The 17,997-nt window shown below is 42.8% G+C and overlaps 1 protein-coding gene across 1 annotated transcript in view; it reads left to right on the top strand.

Moving 5' to 3' along the window:
• The first annotated feature begins 184 nt into the window (after positions 1 to 184).
• The window catches only part of skic3 (SKI3 subunit of superkiller complex), a 183,377-nt gene continuing 165,564 nt past the window's right edge, over positions 185 to 17,997 (top strand). Inside the window, exons 1-3 of the mRNA XM_073066275.1 lie at positions 185 to 237; positions 10,943 to 11,036; positions 16,194 to 16,337. Of these exons, the coding sequence (XP_072922376.1) occupies positions 10,947 to 11,036; positions 16,194 to 16,337 (234 nt within the window). The 5' untranslated portion in view covers positions 185 to 237; positions 10,943 to 10,946. The remainder of the gene's footprint in view (positions 238 to 10,942; positions 11,037 to 16,193; positions 16,338 to 17,997) is intronic.

Genomic DNA, 17,997 nt, shown 5'->3' on the forward strand with positions numbered 1-17,997 from the left:
CTTCGGTCCAACATGATCATGTGATCATGGACCCATTTCTAGCTGAGCAAAAAACAACTAAATCAGGGGAAATCATCGATGTCTTTACCGTTTTTACCGAGATGTCTGTGAATCAATTGTTTTAAAAATAGTCCGGTTTTGCGCTGTGAAGAATGTGACCCCTAACCCCAAGCGTCATGTCGGTGAATACGTGGAGGATGCTGGGCTTGATGTTTCTGTGCAGAGGAGGGTGAATGGGTGAGTTGTGGGTCTTCTGTTCACTCATTGACTTGGGAGGAGAGGTGGTACTGTTCTTTGAGCGATTGGATGGAATAGTTAAAGAGAAGTCGTTACCATTGAATCAGAATCAGGTTTTGTATCACTGGCGTATGTCATGAAATGTGTTTTTTTTTTGGAAGCAGTGCATAACAACTGTAAATCGCAGTAAGAAATATATTTAACAATAAATTCAAAGTGAATTTATTATCCAAGTGCATAAGTGTCAACATCTACAACGCTGAGATTCGCTTACTCAATAAGACCGTAATGGAATAATAACCATAATAAAATCAACAAAAAGTGCAAAAAGAGAGCAAGAATAGTGAGGTTGTGTTGATAGGTTCGTTGTCCATTGAGAAATTTGATGGTGAAGAATAAGAAGCTGTTCCTAAAATGTTAAATGTGTGTCTTCACACATGTGGTGCGGACAGCACAGCTCATCTGTCGCTGTGAATTTCCCATGATTCAGGACATTTACAAAGACAGGTGTGTAAAAAGGGCCTGTAGGATCACTGGAGACCTGAGTCACCCCAATCACAATCTATTCCAGCTACTACCATCCAGGAAATGGTACTGCAGCATAAAAGCCAGGACCAACAGGTTCCGGGACAGCTTCTTCCACCAGGCCATCAGACTGATTAACTCACACTGATTTGAGTGTATTTCTATGTTACATTGACTGTTCTATTTATTATAAGTTACTACGATTGCACGTTACACATTTAGATGGAGACGCAGCATAAAGATTTTTACTACTCAGGTATGTGAAGGATTTAAGAAATAAAGTCAATTCAATTCTTGTACCCGCCCCCACCTACCCCTCCGATGAATGTTGGTAGCAGGACAGTTTGTAACTGAGGAGCTGAAGTAAGTAGCTAAAGAAGAGGGCAGCGATGAGGCATTGTTTGCAATACTCTGTAAGGAAATTAAGAAGAGGAGTAGGCTACACAAGCAAAATGCTGGAGGAACTCAGCAGGTCAGGCAGCATCTATGGAGAGGAATAAGGAGTTGGCATTTTAGACTGAGATCCTTCCTCAGGACTGGAAAGGAAGGTGGTAGAAGCCTGAATAAGAAGGTAGGAGGAGAGGAAGGAGGACAAACTGGCAAGTGAAGGTGAGGGGGAAGGTGAGTGGGTGGGAGAGGAAGGGGTGAAGTGATAAGCTGGGACGGGAAGGTAGAGAGGGGTTAAAGTGACATGCTGGCAGGGGAATGTAGTTGGGTGAGGATGAGTGAGAGCTGGGAGGGATTGGTAGAAGAAGTAAAGGGCTGAAGAAGGAATTTAATATGAGAGAACAACATCCCAGGCTGAGTACTCAGGGAGTGTGCACATCAGCTCATAGACATCTTTAACACTTCATTCATCCAGGCTGCTGTCCCCACATGCTTCGAATCAACCACCATCATCCCTATACCAAAGAACTCTTACACCTTCAAAGCTAAACGACCACTAGAGATGGTGTTGAAGGCCATTATCAGGAACTACTTTGAATGGCTGGCAGCAGCACATATCAAAAACTGCATTCCTGCCTCATTGGACACTTGCCAGCATTTGTTTATTTATTTATGGAGATACAGTGCAGAATTGGTCCTTCCAGCCCTTTGAGCCGCATTGCTCAGCAAACCCCTGATTTAATCCCAGCCTAATCACACCAGGGCCACGGAAGACAGACAGGTGGGTCACAGTCAGGAGGGGGAAGGGGAAGAGTCAGGTTCTAGAGAGTGGCTGTACCCCTTGACAATAAGTACTCCTGTTTGAGTACTGTTGGGGGGGAACAGCGTACCTGGAGGAAGTGCAGAGTCTGGCACTGTGGCTCAGAAGGGTAGGGAAGGGAATGGGAAGGCAGTAGTGATAGGGGACTCTATAGTTAGGAGGTCAGACAAGCGATTCTGTGGACGCAGGAAAGAAACTCGGATGGTAGTTTTCCTCCCAGGGTCCGGGATGTTTCGGATCGCGTCCATGATATCCTGCGGTGGGAGGGAGAACAGCCAGAGGTCGTGGTACATATTGGTACCAATGACATAGATAGGAAAAGGGAAGAGGTCCTGAAAAAAGACTACAGGGAGTTAGGAAGGAAGTTGAGAAGCAGGACCGCAGAGGTAGTAATCTCAGGATTACTGCCTGTGTCACACGACAGTGAGTATAGGAATAGAATGAGGTGGAGGATAAATGCGTGTCTGAGGAATTGGAGCAGGGGGTAGGGATTCAGACTTCTGGATCATTGTGACCTCTTTTGGGGCAGATGCAACTAGAATTGTTGGGGGGTGGGAACCGAACTGAAGAGACTGGGGAAGAGGCGGTTGGCTCACAAATAAAGAAAGCTTGTAGACAGTACGAGAGGGAGGATAGGCAGGTGATAGAGAAGGGACGCGCTCAGACAGACAGTTTGAGATGTGTCTATTTTAACGCAAGGAGCATTGTGAACAAAGCGGATGAGCATTGAGCGTGGATCAGTACTTGGAGGTATGACGTGGTGGCCATTACAGAGACTTGGATGGCTCAGGGACAGGAATGATTATTTCAAGTGCCAGGCATTAGATGTTTCAGAAAGGACAGGGAGGGAGGCAAAAGAGGTGGGTGTGGCACTGTTGATCAGAGATAGTGTCATGGCTGCAGTAAAGGTGGACGTCATGGAGGGATTCTCTACGGAGTCTCTGTGGGTGGAGGTTAGGAACAGGAAGGGGTCAATAACTTTACTGGGTGTTTTTTATAGGCCGCCCAATAGAACAGGGATATCGAAGAGCAGATAGGGAAGCAGATCCTGGAAAGGTGTAATAATAACATAGTTGTCGTGATGGGAGATCTTAATTTCCCAAATATCGATTGGCATCTACCTAGAGCAAGGGGTTTAGATGGGGTGGAGTTTGTTAGGTGTGTTCAGGAAGGTTTCTTGACACAATATGTAGATAAGCCTACAAGAGGAGAGACTGTATGTACTTGATTTGATATTGGGAAATGAACCTGGTCAAATAACAGATCTTTCAGTGGGAGAGCATTCTGGCGTTAGTGATCATAATTCTATCTCCTTTACAATAGCATTGGAGAGAGATAGGAACAGACAAGTTAGTAAAGCATTTAATTGGAGTAAGGGGAATTATGAGGCTATTGGAGGCTTAAATTGGAAACAGATGTTCTCAGGGAAAAGTATGGAAGAAATGTGGCAAATATTCAGGGGAAACACGAGGAAATCTGCAGATGCTGGAAATTCAAGCAACACACACAAAATGCTGGTGGAGCACAGCAGGCCAGACAGCATCTATAGGGAGAAGCACTGTCGACGTTTTGGGCCGATACCCTTCGTCAGGACTAACTGAAAGGAAAGATAGTAAGAGATTTGAAAGTAGTAGGGGGAGGGGGAAATGTGGTCTTGGCCCAAAACGTCGACAGTGCTTCTCCTTATAGATGCAGCCTAGCCTGCTGTGTTCCACTAGCATTTTGTGTGTGTTGTTTAAAAATTCAGGGGATATTTGTGTGGAGTTCTGCATAGGTACTTTCCAATGAGACAGGGAAGTTATGGTAGGGTACAGGAACCGTGGTGTACAAAGGCTGTAGTAAATCTAGTCAAGAAGAAAATAAAAGCTTACGAAAGAGCAAGAGGATAAGACGTGAAAGAATAGGACCTATCAAGTGTGACAGTGGGAAAGTGGTATGGAACTGGAGGAAATAGCAGAGGTGCTTAATGAATACTTCAGTATTCACTATGGAAAAGGATCTTAGTGATTGTAGTGATGACTTTCAGCAGACTAAAAAGCTTGAGCATGTAGATATTAAGAAAGAGGATGTGCTGGAGCTTTTGGAAAGTATCAAGTTGGATAAGTCGCCAGGACCAGATGAGATGTACCCAAGGCTGCTGTGGGAGGCCAGGGAGGAGATTGCTGAGCCTCTGGTGATGATCTTTGCATCATCAATGGGTACGGGAGAGGTTCCAGAGGATTGGAGGGTTCCTTTATTCAAGAAAGGGGGTAGAGATAGCCCAGGAAATTATAGACCAGTGAGTTTTACCTCAGTGGTTGGTAAGTTGATGGTGAAGATCCTGAGGGGCAGGATTTATGAACATTTGGAGAGGTATAATATGATTAGTAGTAGTCAGCATGGCTTTGTCAAGGGCAGGTCGTGCCTTACGAGCCTGATTGAATTTTTTGAGGACGTGACTAAACACATTGATGAAGGAAGAGCAGTAGATGTAGTGTATATGGATTTCAGCAAGGATTTGATAAGGTACCCCATGAAAGGCTTATTATGAGAAAGCAAGGAGGCATGCGATCCGGAACTGGCTTGCCCTCAGAAGGCAAAGAGTGGTTGTAGACAGATCATATTCTGCATGGAGGTCTGTGACCAGTGGTGCGCCTCAGGGATCTGTTCTGGGACCCTTACTCTTGTTTTTTATAAATGACCTGGATGAGGAAGTGGAGGGATGGGTTAGTAAGTTTGCTGATGACACAAAAGGTTGGAGGTGTTGTGGATAGTGTGGAGGGCTGTCAGAGGTTGCAGTGGGACATTGATAGGATGCAAAATTGGGCTGAGAAGTGGCAGATGGAGTTCAACCCAGATAAGTGTGAAGTGGTTCATTTTGGTAGGTCAAATATGATGGCAGAATATAGTATTAATGGTAAGACTCTTGGTAGTGTGGAGGATCAGAGGGGTCTTGGGGTCCGAGTCCATAGGACGCTCAAAGCAGCTGCGCATGTAAGGACATGTTCGGCACAGCTTTGTGGGCCGAAGGGCCAGTATTGTGCTGTAGGTTTTCTATGTTTCTTTGTTAATCAAGGGACATTTTACAATAACCAATTAACCTACTAATTGGTACATCTTTAGACTGTGGGAAGAAACTGGAGCACCTGGAGGAAACCCATGCAGTCATGGGGAGAATGTACAAACTCCTTACAGGCAGTGGCAAGCTTTGAACCTGAGTCGCCTGTACTATAAATCGTTATGCTAACCACTGCGCTGCAGTGCAGCCCCGATATGCTCACTGGCAGAACTGTTCTACAATAGTTGTCATAGCATCTGTCATTCACCTGGTCCTGACACACTTAAAAAACAAGGATGTCAACTGCTGCAAGAAATAGTCTGTGAATCCTTTGCAATTTCCTGGGTTTCTGAATTTTTTACTCATAAAATGTCGTCTGATGTTCAGCTAAGTCACAGTAATAGACCAAAACAATCTGCTTAAACTAATAACACGCAGACAATTGTACTTCTCGTCACTACTGAGTACATCACTTAAACAATCACAATCTAGGTTCGAAAAGTATGTGAACCTCTGGGGTGATGCCTTCTACAAAAGCTATTTGGAGTCAGATGTTCCAATTAATAGAAACATAGAACCATAGAAAATCTACAGCACAATACAGGCCCTTCGGCCCACAAAGCTGTGCGGAACTACTTCCTACTTAGAAATTACTAGTCTTACCTACAGCTCTCTATTTTACTAAGCTCCATGTACCTATCTAAAAGCCTCTTAAAAGACCCTATCGTATCCGCCTCCACCACCGTTGCCGGCAGCCCATTCCATGCTACCCCTGACATCTCCTCTGTACCAACTCCCCAGCACCTTAAGCCTGTGTCCTCTTGTGGCAACCATTTCAGCCCTGGGAAAAAGCCTCTGACTATCCACACTATCAATGCCTCTCATCATCTTGTACACCTCTATCAGGTCACCTCTCATCCTCCTTCACTCCAATCATCCCCCTTCGCTCCAAATGAGGAGAAATAATGAGATGAGATTGGAGGTGTGGATTGTAGAGGTGGCCTGCCCTATAAAAAAGACACAAAGTCATGTTACTGACAGAGCCTGCTCATCTCAAGAAATATCTGTGTATGTGCACCATGCCTCGATCAAAACGACTTTCAGAGGACCTTAGAAGAAGAATTGTAGAGATTTATAAAGCTGGAAAAGGCTACAAAAGCATTTCTAGATACCTGAGTGTTCATCAGTCCACAGTAAGAGAAATTTGTCTACAAATGGAGGAAATACAATACTGTTGCTACTCTTCCTCGGAGTGGGCATCCTGCAAAGATCATGCCAAAAGCACAACCTGCAATGCTGAAAGATGTGAAAAAGAACCCAAGGGTGACAGCAAAAGACCTGCAGAAATCTCTTGAACTTGCTGAAGCCACTGTCCATATGCCCTGTATAAGAAAAAACATTGATCAAGAATGGTGTTCATGAAAATACACCATGGTAGAGACCACTGCTGTCCAAAAAAAACTACACACACATCTCAAGTTTGGAAAAGACCACCTGAATGTTCCACAATGCTTCTGGGACAATGTTCTGTGGATAGCTGAGACAAAAGTTGAATTTTTTGGCAGAAATCCAGATCGCTATGTTTGGAGGGAAAAGGGCACTGCACACTCACACCAAAACCTCATCCCAACTGTGAAGCATGGTGGAAGGAGCATCATGGTTTTGAGCTGCTTTGCTGCCTCAGGGCCTGGACAGCTTGAGAGAACAATGAATTCAAAATTGTATCAAGACATTTTACAGGAGAATGCCTGGATGGTTGTGGTCTGTCACTTGAAGTTTAATAGAAGTTGGATGATACATCAAGACAATAATCCGAAACACAAGAATAAATCAACAACACAGTTGTGTAAAACGAAGAAAATTCGTGGTTTGGGATGGCCAAGTCAGAGTCCAGACCTTAACCCAATTGAGATGCTGTGGCATGACCTTAAAAGGGTTGTTCATGCAAGGTATCCCAGAAATATTGATGAACTGAAACAGTTTTGTGTGGAGGAATGGACTAAAATTCCTCCTCACTGTTGTGCAAGTCTGATCAACAGCTACAGGAAACGTTTTTTGAATGTTATTGCTGCTAAAGGAGATTCTACCAGTTATTAAATCTGGGGGTTCATATACATTTTCCAGCCTGGACCGTGAATGATTAAACAATTGTTTATGTGTTATTAGTTTAGGCAAATTTATTTTGACCTAGATGAAGATCAGACCACATTTTATGAGTAATTAATGCAGAAAACCAAGTAATTGCAAAGGATTCATAAACTTTTTCTTGCAAATATGTGTCACAGTGCTGTTTGTGGATTTCAGTTTGGCATTCAGCACTATTGTCCCATAGATCTTAGTGAACAAACTCCTACTCCTTGGTCAAAATACACCACCATGCCACTTGGTGTTGAATTTCCTAACCAGCAGACCTCAGGTAGTCAGAATGCACAACTACTTCTCCCTCCACATTATCCTTACACATGGATACACTTGTATCCATGGGCTAACCCCTATTGACATCAATGGATGTGGGGTTGAGAGGGTAAACAGCTTTAAGTTCCTCGGCATTCATATCACCGAGGACCTTGTGTGTACACACCAGCTGTGTGGTGAAAAAGGTACAACAGCACCTCTTTCATCTTGACGGTTGAGGAATTTTGGTATGGGCCCCCAAATCCTAACAATTTTCTACAGAGGCACAATTTAGAGCATCCTGACTGGCTGCAACACTGCCTGGTATGGGAATTGTACCTCTCTTAATTGCAGGACTCTGCAGAGAGTGGTGCGGACAGCCCAGCACATCTGTAGTTGTGAACTTCCCATGATTCAGGACATTTACAAGGACAGGTGTGTAAAAAGGGCCCGTATGATCATTGGGGACCCAAGTCATCCCAATCACAATCTATTCCAGCTGCGACCATCCAGGAAACAGTACCACAGCATAAATGCCAGGACCACCAGGCTCCGTATCAGACTGACGAACTTACGCTGATTTGAGTATACTCTATTAACTGTTCTATTTATTATAAATTACTATGATAGTACATTGCACATTTGGATGGAAATGTACCGTAAAGATTTTTACTTCTCATATATATGAAGGATGTAAGAAATAAAGTCAATTCAAATTCAGTGATGTGTGCTGAACCCATTGCTGTACACCCTACTCACATGTGACTACACAGCCAAACACCCCAAGCAATTACATTGTCAAGTTCGCTGATGACATGGCAGTGTTAGTGCTCATCAGCACAACAATGAGACAGCCTACAGTTAGAAGATGGAGGGGCTTGCTGCCTGGTGCCAGGTAAATAATCTCTTCGTCAATGTCAACAATGCAAAATAAATGGTAATCGACTTTGGTAGAACTCGCACCCCTCGTTACATCAGTAGCACAACACTAGAACCTATGAACAGTTCCAAATTTTTGAACAGTTTCATTTATACTTAATGTCATTTTACAGATGTGCAGTAGAAAGCATCCTGACAAGATGCATCACTGCATGGTGGGGAAACTGCATTGCAGCAGTCAGGAAGGTTAAACAATAGTAGTCAAAACTGCCCAATGCATCACCAGCTAGAAAAGAGCCAGTAACAACATGAAGCAAATGGGACAACAGGCCCACAGTAGAGGCCATCTCGTTGGCTCTTCACTGAACCCTGGAACATCTGGATAGCAAAGATGCTTACATCAGGATGGTCTGTATCGACGGCAGCTTGGCATTCAGTACCATCATCACCTCAAAATTAATCAATAAGTTTCAAGACCTTGGCCTCAATGCCTCCTTGTGCAATTGGATTCTGGATTTTCTCACTTACAGACCCAAGTCAGTTTGCACTCCTCCCCAATCTCCATCAGCACAGGTGCACCGCAAGGCTTTGTGCTTGCCCCCCTGCTCTGCTCGTTTACACTTATGACTGCATAGCTAAGCATAGCTCCAATACCGTATTGGTTTGCTGATGACATCACTCTTGTAGGCCGAATCACAGATGGTGATGAATTAGCACACAGAAGGGAGCATGAAAATCTAGATGACCGGTGCCACAGCAACAACATCCCTCTCACTCACTGTCCGCAAGACCAAGAGGCTGATTATTGGCTTCAGGAGAAGGAAATCAGAGGTCCATGAGCCAGTCCTTATCGGAGGAGCATAGGTGGAAAGGGTCATCAACTTTAAATTCCTCGGTATTATATTGGATGACCTGTCTGGGGCCCAGCATGTATGTGCAATTATGAAGAAAGCATGGCAATGCCTCTACTTCCTTAGAAATTTGAGAAAATTCCATCAGATCAAATATTTTGACAAACTTCTATAGATGTGTGGTGGAGAGTATATTGACTGGTTACATCATAGCCTGGTATAGAAGCACGAATGCCGTTGATTAGAAAATCCTACAAAAGGTAGTGGATACGGCCCGGTCCACCATGGGTAACGCCCTCCCCACCATTGAGCACATTTACATGAAATGGTGTTGCAGGGAAGCTCCATCCTTTATCAGGGACCCTCACCATCCAGACTATGGTCACTTCTTGCTGCTGTCATCAAGAAGGTGGTACAGGAACCTCAGGGCTCACACCACCAGGTTCAGGAACAATTATTATCCCTCAGCCATCAGGTTCTTGAACCAAAGGGTATAACATCACTCAACTTCCCTTAACTTCACTTGCCCTTTCACTGAACTGTTCCCATAAACCATGGGCTCACATTCAGGGACTCTTCATACCATGTTCTCAATATTTATTGCTTATTTATTTATTATTACTTTTCTTTCTGTATTTGCACAGTTTATTATCTTTTGTACACTGAACACTCAATTAGGTGAAGTTATTGATTCTAGTATAGCTATTATGGATTTATTGAGGGTAGAGTTCAGAGGATGATCATAAGAATGATTCTGGAATGAAAGGATTAATGTATGAGAAGTGTTTGATGACTGTGGGCCTGTACTCACTGGAATGAGGGGGGGATCTCACTGATACCTATTGAATATTGAAAGGCCTATATAGGTTGGTTATGAAGCATATGTTTCCTATAGTGGGTGACCAGAGAGAACAGCCTCAGAATTGAGGGATGTCCATTTAGAACAGAGGTAAGGAGGAATTTCTTCAGCCAGAAGGTAGTGAATCTGTGGAATTTATTGCCACAAATGGCTATGGAGCCAAGTGGGTATATTTAAAGTGGAGGCTGATAGGTTCTTGATTAGTTGGGTAATCAAATTTAATGGAGAAAAGGCAGGAGAATGGGGTTAAGAGGGATAATAAATCAGCCATGGTAGAATGTTGGAGCAGGCTCGATGGGCTGAATGGCCTAATTCTGTTCCTATGTCTCAATCTCTACCAGAAGGATGTCAGAGTTAAGGTTTTTGTATGGTGGGTAAATGGAAGGCTCTGCCAGGGTAGTGTTAGAGTCACATATATTAAGACACTCTTAGACAGACAGACAGACATACTTTATTGATCCCGAGGGAAATTGGGTTTCGTTAGTCGCACCAACCAAGAATAGTGTAGAAATATAAAACCATAAATAATTAAATAATAATAAGTAAATAATGCCAAGTGGAAATTAGTCCAGGACCAGCCTATTGGCTCAGGCTGTCTGACACTCCGAGGGAGGAGTTGTAAAGTTTGATGGCCACAGGCAAGATTGACTTCCTATGACGCTCAGTGTTGCAACATAGACACATTAGACACATAGACGATAGAAAAATGGAGAGTTATGTAGGAGGTAAGGGTTAGACGGATCTTACAGTAGGTTAAAAAGTTGGTGTAACATTGTGTGGCCCTAAGGGCTTATGCTGTGCTGTATTCATACCAGCCGTGTCGTCTTATTTCTCTGGATGACCATTTTGACAATAGTCATGTTGTTAAAACTAAATACAGCCTTGAAATTGAAATATAGACACTTTTGTGAAGTCTGTATTAATTGTGTTCTAATTTTATTTTTCATTTGCAGGACAATGTCCAGTAAAGAAATAAAATCCATTTTGAAAAATGCAAGAGAAGCTATTAGAAATAAAGAGTATAAGGAGGCACTGAAACATTGCAAGGTATCGTGAGAAACTTCTAGTGTGTGTTCTTGATTTCCATTTGAATATTGCTTCTGTATGCCAGTATTTAGAGTTGTACAAAGAATTGAATTCCAATGTTTTCATCTCACAAAGCTGAATCAGGTAGTTGGACAGTAAAGTAGAGCATCTGTGGTTCAGATGCCGTCACAAGTCATATTTACAAGAACTGTTCCATAACCTGTAGAATGTTAATCCATGTATCCATTATTCTTTGACTTCTCTGTAACTGGATCTTGGATTTCTTGACAGAAAAAACCCTAGTCAGTCAGAGTTGGCAGCAATATCTTAAGCTCCATCATGCTGAGCACTGGGGCTCCCCTGTGCTTTGTGCTCAGATTGCTGCTGTTCACGCTGCTGACTGATGACTGTACTGCCAGATCTGGCTCAAATCGCATCATCAAGTTCGCTGATGATATAACAGTGGTTGGCCTCATCAGCATCATTGATGAGTCTGCATACAGAGAGGAGGTAGAGGGGCTTGTCAAATGGTCTGAGAACAACAACTGGGGTGTCAATGTGGACAAGACAAAAGAGATGATTTGGACTGCAGGCCGACCATTCTCCATTGCACATCAATGACTCTGTTGTGAAGAGAATAAAGAGCACGAAGTTCCTTGGAGCGCACGTAACAGATGATCAAACCTGGACCCACAACTTCTCAATAGTCGAGAAGGCACAGCAGTGTCTACACTTTCTGAAGAAATTGATGTGTGAAAGATTCCCCGTCCCCGTACTAACAGCTTTCTACAGAGCACAGTTGAGAGTGTCATGTCTGGCTGCATCATTGTGTGGTACAGAACCTGCAAGGTAATTGACTGGAAGGCTCTACAGAGGAGAGTAAAACCATGAAGAAGGTCACTGGGGTCTTCCACCCACTCCCATTTGAGACATTTACAGATGAAGCGTTGAAGCATTGTTAAAGATCTTGACCACTCATCCCACTATCTCTTTGACACCACACACAGAATGTGGGAGGAACTCAGAAGGCTAGGCAACATCTATGGAAAAGAGTAAACAGTCGATGTTTCAGGCTGAGACCCTTCTTCAGGACTGGAAAAGAACTGGGGAAGTCAGTGTAAGATGGTGGGGGGGGGAGGAAGAAGTACTAAGTGGCAGATGATAGGTGAAACAGGAAGAGGGGAAGGGGGTGGAGTAAAGAGCTGGGAAGTTAGTTGGTGAAAGGGATAAAAGCTAGAGAAGGGAGAGTCTGATAGGAGAGGACAGAAGAAAGAGAAGAGGAGGAGCACCAGAGGGAGGTGTTGGGCAGGTAAAGAGATAAGGTGAGAGAGGGAAAAGAGATTGGAGAATGGTGAAGGAGTCAAAGGGGAGGAGCATTGCTGGAAATTTGAAACATCAATGCCTTCAGGCTGGAGGCTACCCAGACAGAATATAAAGTGTTGATCCTCCAGCCTGAGTGTGGCCTCATCATGATAGTAGAGGAGGCCAAGGACTGACGTGTCGGAATGGAAATGGTAAGTAGAATTGAAATGGTGGGCACCAGGAGTTCCCACTTCTTGTGGCGGATGGAATGAAAGTGCTCAGTGAAGTGGTCTCTCAATTTAGGTCGGGTCTCACCAGTAAACAGGAGAAATCATTGAGGTGAAGATCCATTCTGCCAGATGGAGAGGAGTGGTGGAGAACAGGAACTGGTTGAGTCTGTTGTGCATCCTCTATAATTCCTCCTTCAGCTCCTCCCGTTTTTTTCAAACCAAAGGTGTAGCCCTGGGCACTTGCATGGGTCCCAGCCATGCCTGCCTTTTCATCAGATATGTGGACAAGTCCACGTTCTAAGCCTACACTGGCAATGCTCCCCAACTTTTCCTACATTACATCAAATGCCTTGGTGCTGCTTCTGCATCCATGCTGAGCTCATTGATTTCAGCAACTTTGCCTCCAACTTCCACCCTGCCCTCAAATATGCTTGGTCCATTTTTGACACTGCTCTCCCCTTTCTTTATCTCTCTGTCTCCATGTCTACTATTATAAACCCACTGACTCTTGCAGCTATCTGGACGATACATCTTCCCACTCCTCTGTAAAAAATGCCATCCCCTTCTCTGTTCCTCTGTCTCTGCCACAGTTGCTCTCAGGATGAGGCTTTTCATTCCAACAAGTGAAATGTCCTCCTCCTTCAAAGAAAGGGGCTTCCCTTCCTCCACCATCAACGCAGCACTCATCTGTGTCTCTTTCATTTTGTGCGCATCTGCCATCACCCCATCCTCTCGTCACCACACAACGGACAGGATTCCTCTTGTCCTCACCTGCCACCCCACTAGACTCTGCGTCCAGTACATAATTCTCCGTAACTTTTGCCATCTCCAATGGGACCCACCGTGAAGCACCTGTCCCTATTTTCCTCCCCAACCCCCCACTTTGCTGCAGGGATCGCTCCCTATGTGGCTCCCTTATCCACTCATCCCTCCCCACTGATTTCCCTCCTGATACTTATCCTTGCAAGCAGAACAAGTGCCACCCTTGCTCTATACCTCCTCCCTCACTACCTTAAACAGTCCTTCCAGGTGAGGCGACACTTCACCTGCAAGTCTATTGTGGTCATTTACTATATCCGGTGCTCCCAGCGTAGTGTCCTGTATATCGTCGAGACCCAGTGTAGTTTGGGAGTCTGCTTCGCCAAGCACCTACACTCCATCTGCCAAAGAAGTGGGATCTCCTGATGGCCACCCATTTCACTTCTACTAGCCTCCTCTAGTGCCGTGATGAGACCAGACTAGATTGGAGGCGCAACACCTTATATTCCATCTGAGCAGCATCCAACCTGGTGGCATGAACATCTCTTTCTTGAACTTCCAGTAATGGTTTCCCTGCTCCTCTCCTTCACCATTCCCCATTCCTGTTTCCCTCTCTTACCTTTTCTCCTTACCTGGCCATCACCTCTCTCTATTGCTCATCCCCCTTCCCTTTCTTCCATGGTATTCTGTCCTCTCCTATTGAACTTCCCCTTCTTCACCCCTTTATCTCTTTCAACAATCAACTTCCCAGCTCTTTACTTCACCCCTCTCCCACTGTCTTACTCTGAGTTCTCCCCTTCCTTTTCAGTCCTGAAGAAGGGTCTTGGCCCGAAATTTCAACTGTTTACTCTTTCCTATAGATGCTGCCGGACCTGCTGAGTTCCTCCAGCATTTTGTGTGAGTTGCTTTGGATTTCCAGAATCTGCAGATTTTCTTGTGTTTGTGATATCACAATCTCTTTGACCCACTACCACCAGGAAGGAGATACAGGAGCATCAGGACTCGGTAACAGCTTTTCCCTCAGGCTTTGAGAGTAATGAATACCCTGCTACCATACAGGTCTCATCATTAGTATAGCACACTGTTTACCTGTGTGGCACTTCACCACATACATTTTAAATTATATTTTATTAACTTATAGTAATATTTGTTTAATGTGCTGTGTGTGATATATGTATTGAGGGTGCACTGTGGTCTGTAAGAACATTGTTCAAAGATGACATTAAGTTTATTATTAAAGTACATATTTGTTACCATGTACAACTTCGAGATTCATTTTCTTGCAGGCGTACACAGTATGTCCAAGAAACACAATAGTATCAATGAAGGACTGCACCCAACACGATGGACGAACAATCAATGTGCAAAGAGCAACAAACTGCAAATACAAAAGAGAAAAATATTAATAAAAAATAAATAGGCACTATATATGGAGAACATGAGGTAAAGAGCCTTTGAAAATGAGTCTGTAGGTTGTGGAAACAGTTCAGTGAAGTTGAGTGAAGTTATCCCCTTTGGTTCAAGGGCCTGATGGTTGATGAGTAATGATTGTTCCTGAACCTGGTTGAACCAAAGGGTGTGAGTCTTGAGGCTTCCTGATGGAAGTAGCGATAAGTGAGCATGGCCTGTTTCGTTTGGGTGCATATACGTACAGTCAGATGGCAATAAATTTGAACTTGAACTATGTCAAAGACTTTCTTTTAGTTGTCTAGGATCCTAATTCTAAGTTGCCAGTGATTTATGGGATTTCAGTGCAATTAATTAAATTTTTTTACTAAATCAAAATTTTTTCATTCCTTTTTGTTAGACTCCTGGTTCCTTGGGTGCTGTTTTTTATTTAGTCAGTGTTTCTGGTTTATATCTTCACACTTCTGTTTCAGGCACAGCTGTAAAACTTTTGGCAAGTTCTTCTGTACTCCTTGTTCAAGTTCAGTTTATTGTCACTCAGCTATACACACATACTGCTAAATGAAGCAATTTTTCTCTGGACCAAGGTGCACAACGCAGTTCATATAATTCACACACATAACACAAAGTAATATTACCACAGGAAAATCAACAAATAATAAGGTGCATACATGATACAAGTTAAATTTAAACAGTATTACACTATTGCACTTCATACGTCATGAGACCATATGATGAAATTATATGGAGTTCACTATTAAACCAGGCTTGAATGATAGGGTAAAGTGATGCCAGGTCATGATGTTAGATTGTAGAAGTGTCCATTTCTGTTGTTGGTGGTCCATAGAGTCTCATGGACACCAGCTTTGAGCAGACAGTTCTGTTCTGTAAATACATCCCTTTCAATAAAAGGATTGGAAGAAAGCTTGAACTAATTATTTCTGAACTAATTATTGATTTCTGGACATGCTGATTTCCTAGTTGTTGCTTTCACTTGTTTAAAGAGATTTTATTTCTTAATTTTCTTTTCACCACTGAAAATTGAGTGCAGGTGCATCTGTATGCTTAATATTGCCATGTAATGGTTCCAAGTTATTCTGATAAAGTTAAAGACAGAATAAGGTTTTATCTACTCTGCTCCAGATGCACTTCAAATATAAATATTTTTCATTTCCTTTGCATTTAATTAAGATTAATATTTCATACCTAGACTATAAACACTTGAGATTGTAAACATTGTATGTCACATGTGGCTTGGCATTCAATTTGGCATTTTGTCAGATTAACCGAGCCTGAATTCAAATCTATTGGATATCAAATAGTTAATTGGTTATACAGTATAACTTGTGGATTCACTTTAAAAACTGCAAACTTTATATTTGTTTTATTGGTCCTCTAACATTATCTGACTTAATCTGACTCAGAAATTCTATCGGGATTAATTCTCACATAGTTGAATGGTTGTTTTCTAATTGTTCAGGCTGTTTTGAAACAAGACAAAAATAACTACAATGCTTGGGTTTTTATCGGAGTTGCTGCAACAGAGTTGGATCAGCCCGAACAAGCAAAGACTGCATATAAAAAAGCTACAGAACTTGAGCCTGACCAACTGTTAGCATGGCAGGTATGTTTGTGATTAATTGTGTCCTTGCAAATTAATGAGCATGTTTCTGTGATTCAGAAAATCCATTGTATGTACAATAATATAATGCACAACACAGTTTGATATTTGCTGCTACACGTTTCAGTTGAGTTATATCTTTGGACTTAAGGCTGCTAAGTTATAGGTTTGTTTTCTGATTTTTAATGCTAGTTCTTAATGGAGGAGTGAAATATATTTTACCAATAGTGAGATGGACTTTTAGATTTATTTCTTCAGTTATACGTTTGATTGCTTGAGTGATTGCGAATCTCATATGAGATTGTCAGCTTGATGCTGCTTGTGTTCAGGTGTATGTCTCCATTTCATATCTTACATCAGTTCTGCTTCTGCTTTCCTTTCTTTGTCAACCATTACATTCTGTTTCTAATTCCATGTGGTTGATGCTGGGAACTAATCAGGAGAAAATGAAATGAACCATAATTGGGGCTGTGATCAGCAATAGGAGGCTGGAGAGTGCGGTGCAGGCTATGCTGGGATTTCAGCAGCAGGAACAAAATGACAGGGACAGTTTCAGAGAATATGTCTGTGAAGTAGGCCCAATAGGCTGAATGGCCTGATTCTGCTCCTGTGTCTTATGGCCTTATGTTAACAACTAGAAAGCCAGCAGTGAACAAGGGGTAGCCAAGAAACTTTCAAAGTAAATCAAGGGATTGATTTTGGTATAGTTAAGCAAGGTTAAGATAACACTGTGACCACAGAACATTGACCTGCAGGATTAGAGAGCCTGAGTTATAGGGAGAGATTGGCCAGGCTGGATCTTCATTGCTTGGAATGTCTGAGAATGAGGGGTGGTCTTAAATAAATGTTTAAAATGATATGCATAGTCAGAGTTAGGTTTATTATCAGTCATACATGGCATGAAATTTGTTTTGCAGCAGTATGGTGCAAAGAAATACTGCAAATAAAAGGAATAATGAAGTAGTGTTCATTGAATTTTCAGAAATTTGATGCTGAAAGGGAAGAAGCAGTTTCTGAATTGTTGACTGTGGGTCTTCAGGGTCCTGTACCTCCATCCGGATGGTAATACCAAGAAGTGAACATGTCCCAGATAGTGAGAGTCCTTACTTTTCCCCAGGGTAGGGAAGTCCAAATCTAGAGGGTATCAATTTAGAATAAGAGCGAGAACATTTAAAAGGGACTTGATGGGCAGCTTTTTACATAAAAACATAAGAAATAAGAGCCATCTGTGTTTCTCCATTCAATAAGATCTTGGCTGATCTGACCATGGACTCATTTCAACCTAATGTCTTTTCCCCATAACCCTTAATTCCCTTACTATGCAAAAATCTATCCAACCTTGTCTTAACCTTTTACATGCAGGAGGTGGTGAGTTTATGGAACAAGCTGCCAGAGGACGTATTTGAAGCAGGTATCATTTAAGAAGCAGCTGGATAGGAGCATGGATAGGCGGAGCCTGGTGATATGTGCAGGAAATTGGGGCTAGCTAGGGTGACACCGTGGTCACCGTAAACTCATTGGGCAAAATATAAGATACATATAAGATTATTAAGGGATTGGACACGCTAGAGGCAGGAAACATGTTCTCGATGTTGGGGGAAGTTCAGAACCAGAGGCCACAGTTTAAGAATAAGGGGTAGGCCATTTAGAATGGAGTTGAAAA

Source organism: Hemitrygon akajei, chromosome 2, assembly GCF_048418815.1.
Source record: "Hemitrygon akajei chromosome 2, sHemAka1.3, whole genome shotgun sequence".
Classification (NCBI taxonomy): domain Eukaryota; kingdom Metazoa; phylum Chordata; class Chondrichthyes; order Myliobatiformes; family Dasyatidae; genus Hemitrygon; species Hemitrygon akajei.